This window comes from Natrix helvetica, assembly GCF_964273705.1.
Source record: "Natrix helvetica genome assembly, chromosome: W".
Lineage (NCBI taxonomy): Eukaryota > Metazoa > Chordata > Lepidosauria > Squamata > Natricidae > Natrix > Natrix helvetica.
The window spans coordinates 52,977,165-52,979,053 of NC_138555.1; the positions used below are offsets into that span (position 1 = coordinate 52,977,165).

Consider the following 1,889-nt stretch of genomic DNA (forward strand, 5'->3'; position numbering starts at 1 on the left):
CCCGTTATGTACGGTACAGGTATAGGGGGCCTGTTCCGGGGACTTTTTCGAAAAGCGATGCCTTTACTGAGGAGAAGACTAGAAAACTTTAAACCTCATGTGAACGTGGCTGCTAATAACATTGTCAGATATGTGTCAGGACGGCTTGTATCACGTGTTGTCGGGGTTGGGCAGGAGGGTTCTGGTATGGCTGTAATCAGGAAGAAACATTTTGTTGGACCACCTATGCCTCCTAAAAAGAGGAAGGTTGTGAAAAAGCCACGTCATACAAAGAGGAAGCGTTCACAAGGAAGGAAGCGCAGTGACAAACAGAACATCTTCTAAGATAAAATGGCGTTTATCCACGAGGCTTCAGAGGAATGTGTCAAATCAGAGCTAGATCTTTTTCAATTGGCACCTACACAAACAAGCATTGAAAACTGCACGTACATCGAGATCCCCCCTTTATCAGCGCTGACACCGAATGCCCTCCTTGGAATTTTTTATAACGGGGCACGGCAAGCATTACACGGATTTAAACAATACTCTGCTGTATGTGAGCTGCAAGATTGTAAAGGCTGATGGCACGGATATCGACGATGGTGCAAGAGTGAGCCTTGTCAATTATCCCATAGCATCGTTGTTCAATCAGGTTGATGTTACGTTAGGTGATCGTGTGATTACACAGAGTCACCACTGCTACGCATACAGAGCCCTTATTGCACTTATTCTGAACTATGGTGGAGATGCCTTGGGCACCCAATTTTCAGCAGGAGGGTTTTACAAGGACAATGCGACGCTCATGGAGAACACCTTGCTGACTGCCGCTGGTAACTCTAGTTTCAGAGCGAGAGCCAGACATACAGCTGGAAGTCGTAAATGGGATTTGCTAGGACCATTGCATAGTGATCTATTTTTTCAAGACAAGCTATTGATTAATGGTGTGGATGTGAGCATTAAACTCTCAAGATGTAAAAACGAGTTCTGTCTGATGAGGGATGGTAATGAAAATTACAAAGTACAGATCCCGGGTGCGTCTCTCTTTGTAAAACGTGTAAAAGTATCCACCGGTGTACGGTTGGGCCATGCGGAGGTGCTGCTTACCTCCAACGCCAAATACCCTATTGATCATGTAGGCATGAAGGTTTACAGCATTCCAGCAGGTAGTCTTGTGTGTAATCAGGAAAACCTATTTCTAGGACAGTTACCTAAACAGTTAGTGATCGGTTTCGTGGACAACGCTGCATTTAGCGGTAATTATGAAAGAAATCCTTTCAATTTTCAGCACTATAATGTCAACTTTTGTGCCCTGTATTGTGATGGTGAGCAAATTCCTGCTAAGCCCCTTCAGCCTGATTATGAACATAACCTTTTTGTGAGAGAATATATGCAATTGTTACAGACTTCCGGCAAATTCATGAAAGACCGTTCTGTGCTGATTAACCGTGAGGAGTTTCACAATGGTTATACGTTATATTGTTTTGATTTGAATCCTGATCAAGGGTGTTCAGAGCACTATTCCCTGATCAAGAATGGCAACCTGAGGGCAGAAATTAGATTTGCTGTGCCCCTCCCCAATACCGTCAACATGATACTCTATGCAATCTTTGAAAATCTTATTGAAATAAGCCACACAAGGAACGTTTTGTTTGATTATATGTGAGAATGGACACCATACAGATACTACGGGTGTTGTCTGGAAATGCTCTCTTTCTAGGCGTATACCCCAGCGATTTGTTGCCCAGGAGAAAAATCTCAAAGAGGCCTTTCAGGGTAATTGTAAACACACACCCGAAAACTTTGCCGGGGGAGCACTGGCTGGCATTCTACTCATTCTACTCCAACTCACAGCTATGGTGAATTTTTTGACTCCTACGGAAGGTCACCAGACAACCCTGACTTTCCCGTTG

At 44.0% G+C, this 1,889-nt stretch overlaps 1 protein-coding gene across 1 annotated transcript; it reads left to right on the forward strand.

Annotated features, from left to right (window-relative positions):
• Positions 1-463: 463 nt before the first annotated feature.
• Positions 464-1,642, forward strand: LOC309400570 (uncharacterized protein F54H12.2-like; the record flags this gene model as incomplete). Its single annotated transcript, XM_081969136.1, has 1 exon — positions 464-1,642. The coding sequence occupies one exon, from the start codon at positions 464-466 to the stop codon at positions 1,640-1,642; it is 1,179 nt and encodes a 392-aa protein (XP_081825262.1).
• Positions 1,643-1,889: the final 247 nt, after the last annotated feature.